The sequence below is a fragment of the Ranitomeya variabilis genome, chromosome 2 (genome assembly GCF_051348905.1).
Source record: "Ranitomeya variabilis isolate aRanVar5 chromosome 2, aRanVar5.hap1, whole genome shotgun sequence".
In the NCBI taxonomy this organism is placed as follows: Eukaryota; Metazoa; Chordata; class Amphibia; order Anura; family Dendrobatidae; genus Ranitomeya; species Ranitomeya variabilis.
This window is the reverse complement of record NC_135233.1, coordinates 172,261,332-172,279,963: the sequence shown is the minus strand read 5'-3', so window position 1 is coordinate 172,279,963 and position 18,632 is coordinate 172,261,332. Positions and strand designations below refer to the sequence as shown.

Below are 18,632 nucleotides of genomic sequence, written 5' to 3'. Positions count from 1 at the left end.
TTGTTTGTGTCACTATTTAGGCAAGCTAATGTGTTATTGATATTTTTGAGTGGATATGAAGCGTTCTTTACCTTTTACTGCATCCTTTCTGCAAAGGTGCAGCAAATGAAAGACAGTTCAAGCATGTAGAATTTTTATTTCTTTGCCTTACAGTGTTGACAGTTTGGGTGAAATAATTAGACTGTCACAGAAGTTTTAATTTTAAAATTTACTCTTTACAATCAGTCTCCAACATGCAGCATGGTCTTCACACAAGTGCAACATTTCTTAGGACTTACTTTTGATATATTTTTTAAGTTGTTATGCATCACATTATTTAAACACCAATTATAAGTGTTATTAATAAAATATACCTACTAATGGCTTAAAATTAAAATTATCATTTCATATCAAATTTTAAATTATGACAAAATGCATGCTTATTCAGCAAATATATTGTTCACCAATTTATACTGATCATCTCTGACAACATTTTTTGGAGAGCAAGAAATAACGCCACATTAACAATGCAATACAAATATATGGGAACAAGAGTATTTCCAGAGATTGGAGGCAGAACACCATTCAGAGTGAAAAAAGACTTCCGTTTAACAGCCATTAAACAGAAGTCTTTTTCACTCTGAATGGTGTGCTGCCTCCAATCTCTGGAAATATATTGACGTTTTTGTGGATACATGGGGGGCTTGGCACCCGATTAGTGAATACTAGTCCTGCGCTTGATTTTTCGATTTTTAGGAACAAGACTAGATATGAGCATCATGTGCTGGTCTAGAACTATTGAATCTAATATAGAATTATCAGTCCTACAATTTCTTACTCCCTTTGTGGTCATCATTATTTTGTTCATCAGTGTACTTTATCTGGTCCCCCCAGAAGATGTATGTAGGCCACCAATTTTTTGTTTCTGGACTTGACCACCACATTTTCCCCTGAAATCTACTTCAGTGAAAACTGTAAAGCTCTCTTTACTTCTGTTACTTCCTTTAGATTTGATGAATTTTCTTTCATTGATTCTGAAAAATGTGAGCGTCTAGGTAGGCAAACCATCTAAGTGGACATGAGCCCGTGGTAATTATCACTGGTTCCTTAACTGTCCACGGAACCCAACTCAGGAAACTCCATTTCTCCAACCATTATATCAGGGAGTCTCAAACTTCTGCAGATAGCTATATCTCAGCCTGTATTTCTAGTATTTTCTCATTGAAGGCGTATAGTATGAATTTGGGCCCACTGTACTGCTGGAACTGTGTCTCTTAATGAACTTAATAGGGACATTGCTCCCCTTATCGAAATTTCCAAATCCACCTGAACTATCAAGATTTTTGTGTGTACCGTATATACTCGGGTATAAGCAGAGTTTTTCAGCACATTTTCTTATGCTGAAAACAGCCCCTCGGCATATGCTCGAGTGAGGTGTCCAGAAGATGGAGAGGGAGTGGCAGCTGCGGAGCAGCGGGTCACAGGAGGCAGGAGTCGGCTGATGCGGCTAAAGCCTGTGCCCGCTGCTAAAGAGAAATGAATATTCACTGCGCTGAAAAATTAATTTCTCTGTAATAGCACGCAATGTCAGCCGCAGCAGCCGGCTCCTGCAGCTGCCGAGCGGTCACGTGTGGCCGCTACTCAAGAGTAATGAATATTCACCTCTCTCCATTCCCATGGGCAAAGAGAGAGGTGAATATTCATTTCTCTTAAGTAGTGGGCACACGTGACTACCTGGAGGCTGACACTGTGCACGCTACTTAATAGCAAAGAATACTCACTGCCCTCCACGCACATACTTCTGGCGTTGGGAGCTGTGAGTGTTCCGACAGTTGTGCTCCGATTGTGAGTAGCACATGATGTCCCTGCCATGTGCAGCTTACAAGCATAAAGCAGCTGCTGGCACCGGAACAAGACACTGCTAGGGAGCGCAGGAAATTAAGTATAATGGTTTATTTTTTAATGTTTTCTGATGGGAGCCAATCATATCAGGATAGGGATGGGGACCTGCATACAAGGATAGGGATGAGGAGCCATGCAGATAAGGAAAAGGATGAGGAGCCATGCATACCAGGATAGGGATAAGGAGCCATGCATACCAGTATAGGGATGAGGAGGCAGTGCATACCAGGATGGAGATGAGGAGGCAGTGCATACCAGGATGGGGATGAGGAGGCAGTGCATACCAGGATAGGGGTGAGGAGGCAGTGCATACCAGGATAGGGATGAGGAGGCAGTGCATATCAGGATGGGGATGAGGAGGCAGTGCATACCAAGCTTATAAGTTTTTTGTGGTAAAATTAGGTGCCTCGACTTATACTCGAGCATATACGGCAATTTTCAAAATGTTCACTTGCGGAAGAAAACACCATTGACTGGTTGAATCCAGACAGATCACTAGAAAAGTCTGAACCTGTAGACATCTCAGCTTTCACTTGCCTTTGTTCACTACCTAACTCAGCTCTGACAAAATAGCTAGGACCTGGTTGACTGCCTTTGTACAGTTTTCCTCCGAATCTCCTATAATTAGGAACTCATCTAGGTAAGGCACTATCAAAATGTCTTTTTCCTTTTATAAGAAGACATTTCTGCTACAGTGTATGTAGGTGAAAACTCCTCTGGGTACTATTAACCACTAAGAGAAGGCACTGGTATTGTATATGGAATAAGTGGACTGGTCTCCAATCTTTACCTTCTGATGGTTTCGATATATTGGGACATGGTAATATACATCCTTCAAGTCTTTCTCCACCATAAAACAAAACGGGTATAATAGCTTTACAGGGGAATTCAGGGTTTCCATTTTGAACTTTGTAGTTTTTAAATGGTAATTTAAAGCTCATGGATTCATGACAGTTCTGTGGGAATAATCTGATTATTTTTTCCAGGAACAGGTTGCTGCAAATACCTGTTCCAAGTTCAGATTCATGAACTTTCACCAGTAATTGATTATCCAAAAGCTTCCAAACTTTTAACTCCAATGACTTCTGGTCATTTGTCCCTATATGGGTTTCAACCATTCTTCTTGGTGAGGTAAATGAAAAAACTAGCCCGAGACCCTAGGAAAATGTATCTATAACCCATTGGGAAGCTGGCAAAGAGGTCCACTGGTTTGAAAAGAGCTTTAGCATCCTTCCCACTTTAACTCTGGTGTGTCATTGTTGCATAGCTCTTCCTTTTTTTAAGTTAGGTTTATTGAACAAGAACCCTCTGCCTTGAGTTTTGATCTTTGTCTAGGTAAGTCCGCCACTCCTGCTCTCATTCATCTTCTTTCAGAGCGCCGAAAGGATTTTTGGATCTTGGAAACAACTATGGTAATCCTTTAGCTACCTACTTGCTTTCTCTAAAATTGTATCTAGATCAGAGCAAAATAGATAACCCCCAGGAAAGGGCATAGCACAAAGTTTCATAATGGACTCAAAATCCGCCAAACAGTTTTTAGGCTTAAGAACTCTACGGGTGGAGTTAGAAAAAGCACAGAAGCAGGTGGCCAACCAAATGCTATCTGCAGATGCATCAGCTAGGAAATCTGCCATCGTAGATAGAGCTTCCAAAAGTTGATCTCTTGGACATTATTTCTTATCTGGGAATCTAATTTCTGCAACCACTTAATTAGGGATTCTAGCTGTACAAGTAGCTGAAATACTGGGCTTAATAACAGGTAATGCTTCCCATGCTTCCTTAAGAAAAGTGGCAGCATTTTTATTTAAAAGAGTCTTTAAGGGAACCAAGGTCATCAAAAGGGAGTGCCACATTTTTTGAGATTTTAGCTACTGCCACATCAATCTTTGGAAATTTCTCCCAAGTATTGCACAAATCTTCCTCAAATGGTACTTCCTCTTAAGTGTATGAGGGTACCGAGATTTTATTTTTTTAACAGTTTTTTTTCCACTCTTTTCTATTGAGGGAAATTAGAATCTTAAGTACTGGAAAATCTTGATGTCTACTCTCCTCTAACCCACTAAACTGAGTCCTGGATTGACAAGGTTTCTCTAGGAGATTCTACTCCCATGGTAGATCTGATGACTAATCAATTTTCCCGACCTGTTTGCGGCCCTCGAGGAATGCAGTTTGACACCTCTGATTTACGGCATCACAGCCCGAATTCCTGGATCGTCCATATTGCCACTTCAATAGTTACGAATCCTCTGCCCACGGAAAGAGTCACTGCATCCTTTTTATGTCCAAGAGTAGAGGAGGGGAAAAGGGAGGGGGTGGAGCACTATTGCAATTGGCGATGGGCTCTCAACTTGAACTCCAACTCCGACCCCGCTTTCTGAAATTGGAAACGGCTGTTATCTGCAGACTGCACAGTCCTCAGTGTGCTGCGTCACATCTGGCCATTCCCGGACATTGGCAGTGCACATGTGCACCGGCTTAACGCCTCTGCACTGGAAATGCCACCACTGTGAATGCGCCAGTGTGCAACATCACATCTGGCCCCCAACTTTTTAACTCTGAAGCAGCTCACCAGCAGCAGAGCAGCGTCCCCTCCCCATTCCAGCAGATCCCATCATGGACGAGGGGAAAGTCACTACATATCTTGGGGACACCTCCTGCAACTACTGAAGAAATTTCTTCAGGTATCTACCATCTTCACTCCACAGGGCTGCAGGACTCCTCCGACAGGAACAGGATCCCACACTGAGGCATATGGAGAGGTTCCACCCTTTATTCTGTAGGTTTCCTGTTCCTGGAGGCGGATACGCTCTCTGTTGGGTGTAGAAGAAAGAAAATCTAAAAAGTACATTTAACATGAAAAAACTGATTTAATCAATAGGTAATTTTCTGCTAATAGATTATTTTTAAATGCTGCCATCAGAGATTCAGCTACAGTGGTCATGTGACTGACTACGGCTCTGGAGCGGCAGAGGCTGTGAAGATAAATTATACTTTTTTTAAGGCTGTTTTACTGCATTTTGATTTTTTCTGGATCATGAAGAGGAGTCCCTCTTTAGAAGAGTGTTTCTCTTCATGTGATAACCTATTTAAAACATCAGGAAGTTAATTTTTTATGTATACATATTATCGACACACAACGGTATACATTTTCCATATTTTAATTTTGGGCACTTATGACATTTCCTCCAGTTGCCATAAATGCCTGATAGATTAGGCTTCCAGGAAGAAAACAGCTAATTGCTAGCACACGTTCTCCAATTATAATTGAATGATGAGGTGGCTGCACTTGTGCTGGGCCCTCATCACTGCAGCCTATGAACACTTGCATAACTCTTTATATGCCTCCAATAAACTTTAATGGAGAGCTGAAGTGCAGCCATCTCTATATTAAACTGTAACAGTTCAATGAATTAGAATACTTAGAATAGGATACTCAAACAGGAAAAAAAACTTGTTTGGTATTTATTTCTAACCTATTTTTGGTCTTTGTGAGTGGTTTTCCTCTGGATCATCTAAAAATGTTGGCATGTAGTTGCTCAGTTCCAGCTGCAAACAGTGCACCAAATATCTAGGAAAGAAGTAAAAGATTAAAACAGAAACAAAAATAAACCATGCAAACAACAAATAGAAAATTAAAACTGGTGTTAAAATGTGTAGCAATGTGTGCTAAAGTTTAAAAGAGTTCTCTGGGCATAAAGATTATTAAAGCACTGATAAGCCTATCAGATACCACAAAATGTACTTTCTGTTAAAATTCTGGTTGGTTCTTGAGGCGGTCACATTTGGTGATGTGACCTTCAGCTTCTTGCTACAGCCTGCTCTAAAAACAGATTTAAAGAACTTTGCTTTGAACTGCTCAGCCAACAGTTTTGCAGGGAGCTTTGAAACATGGTATCATGGGAGGGGGTGCAAAGCACATTTCAGCTATGTTCACATGTTGCCTTTTTGCTGCTTTTTTATGCAAAATTTATGTAAATTAAAAGCTGCTTTTCCAATACCATACTATGATAGTGCAGAAATCTCAGGTATGCACATTGTTTTTTTCTGACTTATTTGGAAAACTGCTGCTTTTTTGCAAACTGCAGCATGTCACTTTTTTCAGCCTTTTTCACCCAGGAAAAGCAATGTGTAAGTCCAACAGCACAGCAAAAACACAGGAATCAGGTTTTGCTCAGTTTTTAGTTTTTTTTAAAAAAAAAGCATTACAACAGTAAGTGAAACCCATTTACTTCTGTGATTTTCCCAAGTTTAAACCATAATGTCTTGGTATCCTCACCTGAGATAGCAGTTAGGATTAGTACAGTTTAATTAAATTAGTGATGTCAACATTGGCTGACCAAGGTGTGAAATTGAACAATGCCTGTGGCTGACCAAAGTGTGAAGGTAAACCATGTCCAACAAACTCAATGCTCTGTCCATGTCTTAGGTAAACTATTCCTGACCATTCCCCCCTCCCCCCGTTCCCCTACTGCTATAGTATATGTTAATGAAAAAAACTCATCACAAATGTATTTTTTGGATTATAAAATGCACTTTTCTCCTACAAAAAGTTGTTTTATGGTCTAGGAGTACCTTATGTGACCGTGGATAGGGTGGAAGGGGAGCGGCAGCAGCAAAGGAGCAGTTCACAGAGGCTAACCGTGTGCCAGCTATTAAAGAAAATTAATATTCACTGCTCTCCACGACCATAGTCCAGCAAACACCGAGAGATGGGCGGGACTATGGGAGTGGAGAGCACTGAATATTAACTTTAATAGCTGGCACTCTGTTGGCTGCAGCGGGCTGGGTGATCACATGCCCTATTAAAGAAAATGAATATTCACTAATCTCCACTCTCATAGTCCCCGGCCTTGGGGAGCAGTGAATATTCCGGCAGCAGACCTTGGCGTGTGAAGGGGCATGGCAGTTCTACCCTCTGAAATCAGCTGGCATCATTTTTTTATGTGTGCAGAGTGATGGGTGCCATATATACCAGGATGGGGGGCCATGTATACCAGGAAGGAGGGCCATTCAGAAGCATAGCTTCGGGGTGGGGGAGGGCAGAGGGTTCGACCGCCCCAGACCCTGCACTCTGAGGGGTGAGGGGCCCACCCGAAGCTATGCTACTTTTAACTGTATCAGCGTGTGCAGCACACAGAAACCATTAAACTCTGTGGCAGAGCAGAGAGACACGACCTCCCTGCACTGCCTCCCCTATCATTCTTCCTCGGCGTCTAATGTCTAAGTGCGAGGACATCACTACATAGTGTCCTCTACGCTGAGATGTGCAGCTTCAGAAGACAAACTGCAGAGACCGGAGCAGCAGAAAAAAAAAATGTGAGTATTGTATTTTTTTTAATTTTATTTTTACATCATTGTGGTGGTCATAAAACTGTACTGTATGAACAATGGGGGGATGCACTTTACTGCAAATTTGTACACGCGCGCTGGTCATTCCGGCAGTATCACTGCGTCTCTGAAGCCAAGTGTACACTTCCCGGCTTCAGAGGCGTACTGCGCATGATCGGAAGCCATCTTCTGCTCTTCCAGACATGCACAGTGCGCACCTCTGAGACCGCAAAGCATGATAACATGGAAATAGAGCTGACTAGTCGGGGAACTAACACCCCTTCTGCTAGTCAAAGCACTCATTAGAATAGGAAACGGGGACATTATAAATGCTTTTTTACAGCATTTAACTGAATTACAGGCATGGTTAGACAGGGAGTTTAATCATACGAAGGTGAATACTGATGGGTTGGAGGGCGTGGGGGACCTGAATTTGTATAATTATTTTTCCTATAAAATAGTTTTTATCAATTTAAACCGCCAAAACATTAAAAAAAATGTAGATGCATGGGGTATCGCTGTAATTGTAAGAATAATGCAGCTTTATCAATTTTATCACATGAGGAACAGTGTATTAAAAAAAAATCCTGAATTGTAGGTTTTTATTCATACTGCCTCCCCAAAAATTGGAATAGAAAGCGATCACAAAATGTAATGTGCCCGAAAATAGTACCAATAAAAGCGTCAACTTGTCATCACATGACTATCATTTAAATCACTGAAAAATTCTAGCTGTGTAAATATGGGGATTCAAAAACTAGTTTTTGCAATAAAAAGTATATTTTAGTATATCTTAGCATGTGACAGCAGCCAAAGGTAAAAACCCAATATGAATCTAATATTGCTGTAATTGCACCAACCTGAAGAATAAAGTCACCATATCATTCATACTGCATGAAGAACGGCGTAAAAAAGAAAAACCAATTCTTCACCTGCTGTTGATTTTTTTCATTCTGCCTCCAAAGGATCGCAATAAGGCTGGGCTCACATTTATCCTGCACTCTGCGCTGAGCGCTTACATTGTAGTTTCCATGTAGATCTCTGAAATACATGATTCAGACGGAACCCCTGGCAGAAGATTCCCTATAATGAGGCAGATCGAGCCACTGGACGCCATAGGATCTGTGATCTGGCAATGTCTGATTTTTTAGGCGCACATAAAAGCGAGGTTGACCAAAGTTTTGTCCACTTAAAAAAAGGACAACAGTGAACAGAGGCCCGAAGGAGTCCAGAGTAACTCTACTGCCTCATTAAAGTGAATGGATCCCTCGGGGTTTAATCTGAATCACGTCACTCAGGTATTTAGATGAAAACATCAAAGTAAGTACTCTTCTCAGAGCACTGGATAAATGTGATCCTAAATGTTATGTAAAATGTTCCCAATAAAAGCTTTAACACAAAAAAATCAAGTCCCCACTCAGATCTGTCATCTGTTAACGGAAGTAAAGGGGGCTTCCACGTTACTGGTAGCACAAAGGTTCTGAAAATGCAAAATGGCTCCTCGCCCTTCAAAAGAAATTAGCATATTCTGCGCTCCCAAATCCAAATGCCCCTGTCCCTTCTAAGCCCCAGTGTGCCTAAACCACATTTAGCGCCATGTTTGGCATTTCTGTAATGATGAGAGCCCACCTAATTCACGTGTGCATATCTCCAGAAGCATGAACTGGGCATAATGTACTGGTCACTACAGCATACTGGTCACTGCAATGACAGTTCGCACAGAGTCAAAATCGTCACTACATCTGTAGATCATTTCCCAAAGGGGTATAATTTCCAAAATGGGGTCAATTGAGGGGGAATTGTGCTTTTATAGAACTTAGATGCTCTGTATATGGAGTCTGCAAACTGTTCTCGGAAAAGTGCTCCGTACCTCCAGAGCCCTGTCGTGTGGCTAAGCAGTGCAGTACAGTACAGCCACATATGGGGTATTTCTATATTCAGCAGAAATTGTTGGACAAATTTTAGAGCCATTTTTACCCATTTCCCAGTATGAAAATGTAACATTTGGGGCTAACACAATCTTGGTGGTAAAAAATGTAAATTATTTATTTTTCACAGCCTAATGGTATAAAAGTCTGTGACCCATCTGTGGTGTCAATATGATCAATGCTCCCCTAGATGAATTCATTAAGAGTATTAGAGGTGACTTATGGGGGGGTTCTGCTGTTCTCGCACCTTAAGGGTTCTGCCAATGTGACATGGCACCCAGAAACCACTGCACCAAAATCTGCACTGTAATGTCATAGAATCATAGAATGTTAAGTTGGAAGGGACATCAAGGGTCAAGGTCCAATATGGTGCTCCTTCCCTTCTGAGCTTTGGACTGTGCCACATATGGGGCATGGGTGAAATTAGCACAAAAAAATGTTGGTGTCCATTTCTCCTGTTACCCTGGTGAAAAAATGGTGGGGACAATTTTATTTTTTCATTTTGACAGCTGAAAGTTATATAAACTTATATGAAGCACCTGGGGATTTAAGGTGCTCACTACACATCTAGATAAGTTCCCTGAGGTGTCTAACTTACAAAATAGTGTCACTTGTGGGGGGTTTACACTGTTAAGGCACATCAAGAGCTCTCCAAACGCGACATGGCGTCCGCTAATTATTACAGCAAATTTTACAATCAAAAGTCAAATGGCGCTCCTTCTCTTTCAGGCCCTGTCGTGTGTCTAAACAGTGGTTTTCCACCACATATGGGGTATCGGCATGCTCAGGAGAAAATGCTCAACAAATTTTAATTTTCTCCTATTACCCCTTTGAAAGTTAAAAGAAAAAAAAAGTGTCTAAATGACATTTTTTCTGAAAAAAGTTAAATATGTTTTTCCTTCCACATTCTATTAATTCATGTGAAGCACCTGAAGGATTAATTATACGTCTTGAATATGGTTATGAGCACATGGAGAGGTGCAGTTTTTAGAATGGTGTCACTTTTGGGTATTTTCTGTCATATATGCCCCTCAAAATCACTTTAAATGTGATGATGTCCCTAAAAAAAATGCATTTGTAAATTTTGTAAAAATGAGATATCGCTGGAAAACTTTTAACCCTTATAACTTCCTAACAAGCGGTCCAATCAAAAACAAGCAATTATGGTTTTGGCCTGAGGGGCTGGTCTGGAAGTCTGACTTCCAGAGTAAATCTATAAATTAGGCCTGTATACATAGAATCGTGTTCACATATGATGGCTGCCTGGGAAGCTAATGTGATCCAGTCTATATTCATCCTACCCTCAGGGAGCAGAAAGCAGACTGCAAAGTTAGGATTTCTGTAAATTTTCTCCCTTTATTTTATAACTGTTTTTGCATATTTGTATGTCTTTATTATCATATTTTTATACCTTTTTCTTTACTGTAAGCACTGAATTTTATTTGTATTAAAGCATAAAACTTTAACAAGTTGAACCTTGAATGTTCTAAAAGAATCCATAGCCTTAAACTTGTGAGCCTTATGAGTGGTAGACAGTATTAGTAATAGTCTGGGACTCATTGCCCGTGTATTCGGTGAGTGGTGGCAGTGTGAATGAGCGGGTGTGTGGCCTGGGTCGGTGTGTAATTTATGCCTCCATTACAGCATAGGACAGAGGTTGAATGCTGGACAGAGAGGGGAGATAGATTTACCCTTGCAGGCACAACCCCCAAGTCACGTGCTGAGAGCGGGTACGTGCCAAATTAGTGACAGCACGGAGAGGGATCCGTGACAATTGTGCTGATGTAAAGTAGACATGTGGGAAATGTTATTTGTTCTCTATTTTGTGTGACATGACTCTCATTTAAGGGCATACAAAATTAAAAGTTATAAAACCAATTTTTTTTTCCAAAATGTCAGATTTTTTTCATAAATAAACCAAATTCATATCAAAGAAATTTTACCACTATCATGAAGTACAATATGTCATGAAAAAAACAGTCTCAGATTCCTTAGAATCAGTTGTAGCATTCCAGAGTTATGACCTTATCAAGTGAAAGCTATCAGAATTGAAAAAATTGGCCTGGTGAAGGTGGTGAAAAGAGGCTTCAGGATGAAGGTGTTAAACTAGGTACTGGGGGGTGTGAGCTATCACAGCTGGGGAAGATAAACAACCTGGGCATAAGTAATGGAATTGGGAGTGACATGGCGGAGGGTTTAGGACAATCAATACAGTAAGCAGGAATAAAGGTAACAAGATGTACATAAAGTGCACGTACACTAATGCCGAACGCCTCAAGAACATGATGGAGGAATTGGAATTAATATTGTTGCAAGAAAATTATCATATGATGGGAATAACGGAGATATGACTAGATGAGATCTATGACTGGGCTGTTAATTTATAGAGCTGTAGACTGTTCAAGAATGACCATACAAATAAGCAAGAAGGAGAGCTTTGTTTATATGTAAAATCATCCCTTAAACCCACTGTACGTGATGATCTTTGAGGTAAGTGCAGTTCACCGTGAGGCCGGCTCTTGCTGCAGTGAGTCATTCTCCCCTTCTCTTCAGTGTGAACGGTGGCCTCATATCACCATTCATGATGATGAGCAAATGTTGCACAGATGCATTACGATGTGGGACACTATGGATTCTTTCACCTTTGGACATGTGAGGGACATTGATTTTTTATTTGGGGACAATGGCTTCAGGGGTTTAGGTGTTAAGGTGAGTATGATGTGATTTTTTTATTTTATTCTTAAATTTACACTTGAATACAATGCTCAACACTGTCCTCTGCTCTCACTGATCACAGAGAGAGCAAGAGACAATGAAGTGAGCTGTCTCCAGCACTCGGCACCGAAGATTAGCACAAATAGTACCGCTGATTCCCTGGAGCTGGTACACGTCACACTGATGACATACGGATGTCATCCGTGTGTCATCAGCGTGCACATGTGTGGGACATTTTGCGGCCCATGCTGCTGTTAATAAAAGTACTTCTCAGCATGTTAGACTGATGCTTGTGCAGACCCATTCAATTGAATGGGTCTACATGTTTAAGTTTCTTCGGTACGTGTGAGAACTGTCACCACACGTACCAGAGACACTGACAAGTGAAGGGGGCCAAAAGATGGAAAACTATAGAGGGAAAACATTGCATTGCTTACATTCCTACTGGTTGAAAGTTATTAAAGGTTCCCTTGCACACCAAATTATGGAATACCTTCATAGAAATGAGGGATCAGCTGTGAGTAATGTGGAATGCCATGAAGGTGTATATATGGGGAATTTGTATAAGAGAAATCAGTAAAACTAAATCTAAGCCATGGAAACAATCCTTAAATTTGCAGAAAGGCATTAAGGGAAGTATCCTATATAGAAAGGGGATCTGTGAAAAATAGAAAAAAAGGGAGTTGCCACAGAAGACCTTGGCGGATCATCTACTTGTCTTAGCAACTCAAATGTATGTTTATTTAACTTCCAAACAGAGAGATGGCCTGTGGAATGAAGATCCTACAATAGCGAGTATATACTTACTTCCCAAAATACACAAAGATCCGGTCACACCTCCAGGTAGGCCCATTGTGTCAGGGGTTAATAGCCTATGTGATCCTATTTCTAAGCTAATTGACTTCTACTTAAAACCATTATTCTAACTTCCAAACAGAGAGATGGCCTGTGGAATGAAGATCCTACAATAGCGAGTATATACTTACTTTCCAAAATACACAAAGATCCGGTCACACCTCCAGGTAGGCCCATTGTGTCGGGGGTTAATAGCCTATGTGATCCTATTTCTAAGCTAATTGACTTCTACTTAAAACCATTAGTGGAAGAATTACCGTCATTCCTCAAGGACACCACTGATGTCTTGAAAAAATTGGACGGTTTACAACTGGAGGACAACATGGCTCTGGTCACTTGTGACGTTGAGTCATTGTACACCTCCATTCGACATCAGGATGGTTTGGAGGCTACATCTTTTTTCCTTTACAATAGTGGCCTGGATCGGGATTTTTGTGGTTTTTTGATTAGAATTTTGGATTTCGTTCTTACACACAACTTCTTCTTGTTTCGGGATTCATTTTTTCTTCAGTTACAGGGCACTGCAATGGGGGTGTATTGTGCGCCCTCTTATGCAAATTTATTTTTGGGTTTATGGGAGCGGGATGTTTTTGTGACCAATCCACATCCACTGAGTCAGGGTGTGATTTCGTGGTGGAGATATATTGACGATGTCATCATGGTGTGGCAGGGGACACAGGAGGATCTTAAATTGTTCATGGGAGAACTAAACCTTAATGATAAAAATATAAAATTAACTTATAAGTATGAGACTAAGAAAATTGATTTCTTGGATGTCTCAATAATCATTGGGGATGACGGAACAATTTGTACTGATCTGTACCGTAAGAAAACAGCGGTTAATTCCCTGCTACACTCTTCTTCACAGCATCCACGCCATTTAATCAGAAATATCCCGACTGGACAGTTTTTACGCGCTAGAAGAATTTGCTCAAATGATGAACTGTTTGAAAATCAGGCCCAGGATTTGTGCATGCGTTTCAGGGATCGGGGTTATGGAAAGAAAACTATTTGCCGCTCCTATCAGAGAGCCTATCATAGCCAGAGAAATACCCTGTTACATAAACAGCACAAGAATAAGGACACCAATCAGGTACGTTGTATCCTTGACTTCAACTCTAGAAGTGACGATATTCGGAGGGCCATTCACAAATATTGGTCTGTACTTTTAATGGATAAAACCATTGCTAAGATTATTGGACCCAGCCCTTCCATCACATATAGACGGTCACACAATTTGCGTGACCAACTAGTCCATAGCCATCACAAAGGATCTGGCCCTGGCTTCATTTTTGGTTCCAAAGGACCTAAATGGGGATGCACTAGTTGTGGCAAATGTGTGGCATGTTGTAATATTCAAAGTTCTGAAGACTTCTTGAATTCCATGGGGGATAGGAAGTACCGTATTACACATGCCATCACTTGTACCACTAAAGCTGTGGTCTATCACGCCACTTGCCCGTGTGGTCTGATCTATATTGGGATGACCACACGGGAGCTTCGTAGAAGGGTACGGGAGCATGTACTTGACATCGAGGGGGCTAGTACTGAAGTGGATACCACCAAACTTAAACCGATCCCTAGGCACTTTAGGGCTTTCCATGGATGTGACCCCAAGGGATTACTAGTTAAAGGCATCGATCGAGTGTTTATTGGTGCCAGAGGTGGTAATTGGAAGAGGCTGTTGGCCCAGAAGGAAGCTAGGTGGATTTTCAAGTTGGACACTATTACCCCTGCGGGCCTTAATGAGCATAACAGCTTCACCTCATTCCTACCAGTCTAGGTTTTGTCATTTCAGGATAACATTTCCATTATGGTTATGGTTGATTTAGTTATGTGAAGTCTTCTTTTTAGGTTTTTAACTGGTTTTAAGTGTCGTTTTTAATCATTAAATTGTTGTCTGTTGTTTTTAGGATTGATGTCTACCCTTATGGACTTCGTGCCTTGTCAGCCTATATGGTCACTAAGATATTGGATTGGATGAACATCTGTTGTGTTTTATGGTTCTTATGGTATATTGTCTCTTGTTGGTGGTCATGTGCATATGTACATTTTATACATTTTTTACATTCACATGGCTTTTTATGTTTTCTTGTTCACATGCTATTAAATTTTATTGTATTTATTACATCAATTGTTTAACACTGTCATATCAGGGTTGCATTCTGTATGTCTATACAGTTTTGATATTTATGTGCCCTGCACCATGCACTTTATATATTTATTAATATCATATGGGTATATTTTAGGCACTTTCCATATGTATATATAGTCTTGGCATTTATATGCCTTGTATGTTGCACTGTTTTATATTTACTTTTATTTTTATTATGTCTTCATGTCTGATGTTGTTATTTGTGTAACATATGTAATAATTTTTTTTGATAGGTTTTTTCTCACTGAGCACTGTCTTCACCGAGCACTTTTTTGTCTTTTGTGTCTTGCGGTTCTTTATATATTCTTGGCGGGTATCTGTGTTGATGATCCTGTGCCTGATATCAGGTATGGGTATGTTGTTTTTTACCCTGGGCTAATATTACGGCCCAGTGGTGTATGGTGGTTACTATGACTACTGTCTGGGTGCGCACCGGATGTGATATCGGCGTTTCATTTATTATGTGCGCCGTATTTTTCTGCCGTCCTGGTATGTACCTTTATGGTTGCCTTGGCTACGGTAGATGGTGCGCCGGATATGGCGTCAGCGGTGGACTTTACCTGTTGCACTCGCATGGATGTTTGTTTGTTTCCATGGTTGCGGGAGGCGTCGCGCCGGATGTGAGGTCGGCGGTGACTGCTTCCTGTTGTTTTCCGGCGTTACTCCGGTGCCTTTGTTCCGAAAAACACGTGTCATTAAGGATTCCCGCTATTATAGGTGTCCTGCCTCAAACTTGTGAGTGAACTGTTATACTAATGCCACTTTGGTCATTATGCGCATGCGAGCACAGCAGTCTTATGTTATGAAATTCAAAGCCGGCATCTTTCCATTGGTCCATTTATACATAAATACTTTCACTGGGCAGTGCCTAACCACCCCCCAGACGAAGCATTTCAGTGCGAAACGCGCGTCGGGTGTTGGTGGGCATCCAGCAGCGCTCTTTCTTGGTAACTATACCATTACTTCTTGTGCATATATTTGCAATTGTGATATTATGTGTCATTTGTTCATTTGCACATGACCACTAATGTTATGAGTAATCATTACTATAGTATTGTCTGTATTATGATTTTTGTATCTATAGAGTGTTTGCTGGGTTGTCCTCCATGTTTCTGTGCTTTAGGAGGCCACTCGGATATTGATTGATTTTAATTATTGTTATTCAATAAAGTTGTTTGTTTTATATTTTTGCCTCATGTGAAGTTGGTTTTTGGTGTTGTATTAGTTGCTTCATGGCTACATATAGTGGATATTAATAGGCGTTGTGTCAAATGTATGTTTAGTAAACATTACTATATTGAGTGAGAAAGTGCGGGGGAACCTACTGGCATCAATAGTCAAGGCACAAGAAGGTTCAAGATATATAGTTGCGCTCAAAAGTTTACATACCTCGACAGAATTTTTGCTTTCTTGGCCTTTTTTCAGAGAATATGAATGATCACACCAAAACGTTTCCTCCACTCATGGTTAGTGGTTGGGTGAAGCCTTTTAATGTCAAACTACTGTGTTTTCTCTTTTTAAATCATAATGACAACCCAAAACATCCAAATGACCTTGATCAAAAGTTCGCATACCCTGGTGATTTTGGTCTGATAACATGCACAGAAGTTGACACAAATGGGTTTGAATGGCTACCCATTGAAGTAACATCCTCATCTGTGACCTCTTTGCTTGTAATCAGTGTGTGTGCTTAAAAGCTGAGTGAGTTTCTGGGATCCAGACAGACTTGCATCTTTCATCCAGCCACTGAAGTTTCAGGATTGTGAATCATGGGGAAAGTAAAAGAATTGTCAATGTATGTACGGGAAAGATAGTTGAACTGTATAAAACAAGAAAGGGATACAAAATGATATCCAAGGAATTGATAATGCCAGTCTGCAGCATTCAAACTGTGATTAACAAATGGAAAATCAGGGGCTCTGTAAAAACAAAACCACGGTCAGGAAGACCAACAAAAATTTTGTCCACAACTGCCAGGAAAATGGTTTAGGATGCAAAGAAATACTCACAAATAACATCAGCTGAAATACTGGACTCTCTGAAAGCTAGCGACGTGGCTGTTTCAAGATACACAATAAGGAGGCACTTGAAACAAAATGGGCTGCTTGGTCGAGTCGCCAGAAGAAAGCCATTACTGCGCAAATGCCATAAAGTATCTTGCCTACAATACGCAAAACAGCACAGAGACAAGCCTCAAAAACTTCTGGAACAAGGTAATTTGGAGTGATGAGACCAAAATTGAAGTTTTTGGTCACAACCATAAACGTTACATTCAGAGATAGGTCAACAAGGCCTAAGATGGAAGTGAAACCATTCCTACTGTAAAGCACGGAGGAGGATCGCTAATATTTTGGGGATGTGTGAGCTACAACAAAGGCACAGGAAAGTTGGTCAAAGTTGAAGGAAAGACGAATGCAGCAAATCCTGCAAATCAGCAAATTCTGGAGGCAAATTTGCAATCATCAGCCCGGAAGCTGCTCATGGGACGCACTTGGACGTTCCAACATGACAACGATCCAAAACACAAGGCCAAGTCGAGCTGTCATTGGCTACAGCAGAACAAAGTGAAGATTCTGGAGTGGCCATCTCAGTCTCCTGATCTTAATATCATTGAGCTACTCTGGGGAGATCTCAAGAGCGCAGTTCATGCTAGACAGCCCAAGAATTTACAGGAACTGGAGGCTTTTTGCCAAGGAGAGTGGGCAGCTTTACCATCTGAGAAAGTGAAGAACCTCATCCACAACTACCACAAAATATTTCAAGCTGTCATTGATGTTAGAGGGGGCACTACACAGTATTAAAGGGAACCTGTCACCCCATTTTTCGCCTATAAGCTAAGGCCACTGCCATCAGGGGCTTATCTACAGCATTCTATAATGCTGTAGATAAGCCTCCGATGTAACCTGAAAGATAAGAAAAACAAGTTCGATTATACTCACCCAGGGGAGGTCCCGGTGCGGTCCGATGGGCATCTCAGTTTGGGTCCAGCACCTCCCATCTTCATACAATGGTGTACTCTTCTTTGCTTCCTGTCGCGGTTCCTGCGCAGGCGTACTTTGTCTGCCCTGTTGAGGGCAGAGCAAAGTACTGCAGTGCGCAGGCGCCGGGGACTCTCTGACCTTTCCCGGCGCCTGCGCACTTAGCTCTGCCCTCAACGGGAAGCAAAGTAGAGAACGTCATCATATGAAGATGGGAAGCGCTGGACCCAGACCGCGACGCCCATCGGACTGGACCTCACCGGGACCGCCCCTGGGTGAGTATAATGTAACTTGTTTGCTACACCTGGTCTGTTTACTGTAGTTCCAGGGGGTCTCTGTCGGGACTCTCGCTCTGTGCCGGCTTCACGCTGTCTGGACACAGCCCCCACTCCTCCTTCCTCTCCTGCTTCCTGGCGTGCGGCCAGCAGGTTCCCTGGCAGGGTTCTTAGGTCGCACGTGCGCTCGCTCTCGGTCTCTTAAAGAGACAGTGTGCATTTTCCAAATGTTGCCTCTAACCAATGGCGTGTGTTTATCTACTATTTCTAGCCCTTCCACCATAGGGAGGGCGCCGGAGCAACAAGTTTCTACTGTTGCTAACTTCCGGTTCCCGTTATCATGCGCTTCTGTTTCTGAAGTATCTGCAAGTAACGCCGCTTATTCTGTCTGTCTCCACAGATCTTCTGCTACCAGTTACCTGGTTATTCTGGACTGCATCCGCAGTATCTACGCTGGACCCATCTAGTCCTGCCAGTCCGCCAGCCTCACTTCCGGACCACCCCAGTACTCCTGGTG

General features: G+C 41.6%; 1 protein-coding gene across 28 annotated transcripts in view; it reads right to left on the bottom strand.

Annotated features, from left to right (window-relative positions):
• The window catches only part of AFDN (afadin, adherens junction formation factor), a 359,169-nt gene that overhangs the window by 142,107 nt on the left and 198,430 nt on the right, over positions 1–18,632 (bottom strand). For all 28 annotated transcript variants that reach the window (XM_077283193.1, XM_077283195.1, XM_077283199.1 and 25 more), the window contains one exon: positions 5,355–5,449. In XM_077283193.1, coding sequence (XP_077139308.1) covers positions 5,355–5,449 — 95 coding nt within the window. The remainder of the gene's footprint in view (positions 1–5,354; positions 5,450–18,632) is intronic.